This window comes from Mandrillus leucophaeus, unplaced genomic scaffold (genome assembly GCF_000951045.1).
Source record: "Mandrillus leucophaeus isolate KB7577 unplaced genomic scaffold, Mleu.le_1.0 Scaffold527, whole genome shotgun sequence".
Taxonomy (NCBI): Eukaryota; Metazoa; Chordata; class Mammalia; order Primates; family Cercopithecidae; genus Mandrillus; species Mandrillus leucophaeus.
The window spans coordinates 972,898-976,030 of record NW_012105664.1 but is presented as its reverse complement, the minus strand read 5'-3'; the positions used below and the strand labels follow the sequence as shown (position 1 = coordinate 976,030).

Below are 3,133 nucleotides of genomic sequence, written 5' to 3'. Positions count from 1 at the left end.
GAATCGGGATCCAGGTGGCCTGGCGGCACCCGGCTCTGTCCACCGCCCCTCCCTCGGCCTCGCGCCCCACCCTTTGGCTGAGGAAACAGACTGAGAGGGGAGGTGACTGATCCAGGGGCATACAGAAATTCAGGCCCTGGGGAGTATAGGGCCAGGCCTGGGGCAGAAGACCGGTTGGCGTCCAGTACGCCGCAGGGACCCGCCAAAGGAGACAGTGCCCAGTGATGCTCTCCCAAATCCAGGGGAGAAGGACTCAACGGTGTGACCTCGCGGGGGGGGAGGAGGGGGGTGGCCACGCCTTCTTGGGGGACCCCAGTCCCCTACCTTCAAAAGACACTAGCTTGGCAGTGTCACCGTAACTAGGGAGGTCACTTAACCTGCCTGAGCCTCAGTTTCCTGGACTGTAAAATGAGTGACCTCGGGCAAACTCTCCACCTTCCCTCCCGCTTTCTGGCCTTTCCAGCTCCGGTGCCCACCACAAAAAGACGCCAGCCCCATATGATGTGAATGCACTGGGCCCCAGCCAGGAGATGGAGACCCGTGAAGGGAAGCAAAGCAGCGCCCTCCCAGCCAGCAGCAGCAGTTACCCCTCCCGTTTCCTTCTCTGCCTGTGTGGGCCGTTCCCTCATAGCGGCTCTAATATGAGATGCTGGAGCCTGACCCAGAATCGGGGCCCAACACAGTATCCCCTTCCCGGACAGCACTGTGGTCCTTGCAGTTCATGCGCCGTCTGTCTCTGTGCCTCAGTTCTCCCCTGTGCCATGACCTCCCATCAGGGCCAGCATATGGGGCATCAGGAGAATGGGTGCAGTTGTCACCTGGAAACCTCAGAACTCTTGGGGCCCAGTCATGGCCATACACAGCAGCCACCCCTGTCCCCAAACACTGAAGGTGAGCCCCTGCCCAGGTTCCCCAGGAGGCCAGGCTGCCATCAGACCCAGCCTGCCCCAGGCCTGTGGACAGGGCCAGTCCCAGGGCAGGAGGGTAGTGGCCCAGCCTGTGGGTCCCTCCAGGCCTCTCATCTGCTTGTGTGCCTGGGTAAGTCCAGGCTGGCTCTGGGCTCCAGGTGCTCCCCTGGAGGACCCAGAGGGGGCTTCCCCAGAGGGCCTCTTTTGCCCCGATGGGATGTGGCCTGACGCCAATTCTTCTGCATCCATCACACCGTTATGGCGTCTAGTACTTAGCTCTCTGGGTTTATTTTGCACACACTCCTGCCCCTGAGTGATGTCAGAGCCATAAGGGTGGGGACAGAGTGGAAGGGAGACACAGTGGGGACCACAGTGGCTCCATGCACTGCCCACCTTCAGGGAGCCCTGACCCCAGCCCCTTTTGGGAAAGCTAGCATCCCACCTTCACAACCACTCCTGCACCCTCAGCACTGCCCCTGACCATGTGATGGACAGGGAAACTGAGGCTTCGAGCCTGAAGCCCCTTGCCCAAAGTCTGGCAGCCAGGTGTGGCCTCCCAAGTACAGGTCGCTGCTCCTCGACCACCTGAGGGTTTGAAGAGGATTTACTTCAAGGAACCCAATCCTGCATGCAGGGACTCAAAGCCCTGTGCCCTCTGGGATGTGCCCTCCAAGCCTATGGGATGGAAGGTCACGGCAGAAAGCAGGACAGCTGCTAGTGCAGCCAGGGGTCTACAGCCCAGATGCCCACCACGGGGGCTGCAAGCAGGCATGGACACCCCCATGGTCAAAGGGCAGGTCCTGGGCATTTCCCCTCCCCCAGGCATAGCACACGCATCCTCCCTCCTGGCTAGCTCTTGCCAGCTATGGCTGCCTGGACCCCAAATGGAAAGTGAGTTCCTGGGAAAGTCGGGGGGCCCCTTAGGAGGAGTGAACTGAGGTGTGACAGGAAGTCCCGCCCTTGGACACTGTCAAAGAAAAACCAGAGCTGGACTGTGGTTACAGATGTAAAAACAGATTTTTATTCGGGACTCTTGTGATAGGGGAAGACAGACATCAGCAGAGAACTGGGCTCAACTCCGAATACAGCAAGGACACTTGGGACAGGAGGCGGCTTTGAGGATGGAAAATTAGGAAGAGGAAACATCGGGGTGAAGGGGATTCCGGCTGACAGAATTCTTGCAAAGACAGCCTGGGCTGATAAGATCTCACCCAGAGGATGGTGCGGGTGAGGACCGTGATGGGGTATCAAGGGTGATCAGGTATCCAGGGTGGGGAGTTCTTGCTAAACTCACTAGGAGGATTCTTTGTTGAAACTGGATTTTACAAGGAAGTTCACAGATGGGCCAAGGAGAAAGTTCAGGAGCCTGACTAAAGTTTGGTCAAGCAGAGAATCTTTGTGAATGTCACAGAAGCCAGGGCGCTGACACACACACACCCGCTCCTCTGAACGGCCTCCACCTTACTATTTGCTTCTTTCAGATTTTCTTGCCATTCACATGCTTGATCTCGTTAGAAAGCAGGCAGAATTTTAAAATTATGCAGGCAAAGCTAATTTCCACAGAGGTTCTTTGCATTGGGTTGGGTGGGGGCACTTCCCCCTGGTTTTCCTATGGCCAGCCTTTCCTCACTCAGGCCTCTGCTCACCTGCACCCCGCACCTGTGGGCTCTGCCTTCCAAGCCCAGCCCTGCTTCCGCCTCGGTGACCACCATCCCTGTTATCTCTTGCTTGGAAGGTGGCAGCTGCCTTCTCACGTCTCTTGTGAGATGTGAGACGTGCCCCATCCTTGTCTCCACAGCCCAGTACTCACATGGCGGCCACAGGCCATAACACTGAGTCTGACCGTCCTCTTCTCCCACCCTGGGCTCATAGCCTTCCTGTTCCTCCAGCAGCCACCTCTGCCATTTACAAATCTTCATGTGTGCTGTGACCACCCAGAATGTTCTTCCCAGCTCCCTGCCTAGCATCCTCGCCCCCGCTTGGAGTCTGGGCCTTCTGGACCACATCACTCGCCACCACATCCCACCCCCAGTCTCAGTTCTTCAGAGCGCTAGCCTTGCCCTATGATGGTTTCCCCACTGACCATTATCTGTGCTGTAGTGTTCACTCCAGAAAGGCTGCCATGCAGGAGGCACTTAATGAATGCACACAGATAGCTCTGTTGACAATTAGGGTTAAGGATAGGAGGGCAAGGACAGATGCTATAAAGATGACAGGGTGGCCTC

At 57.4% G+C, this 3,133-nt stretch overlaps 1 protein-coding gene across 1 annotated transcript in view; it reads right to left on the bottom strand.

The window, feature by feature from the left end:
* Positions 1-629, bottom strand: part of LOC105551580 (chromosome unknown open reading frame, human C9orf89) — a 23,110-nt gene extending 22,481 nt beyond the window's left edge. Inside the window, exons 1-2 of the mRNA XM_011996875.1 lie at positions 588-629; positions 124-266 (exon numbers count right to left, since the gene is read on the bottom strand). Coding sequence (XP_011852265.1) covers positions 124-266; positions 588-629 — 185 coding nt within the window. The remainder of the gene's footprint in view (positions 1-123; positions 267-587) is intronic.
* Positions 630-3,133: the final 2,504 nt, after the last annotated feature.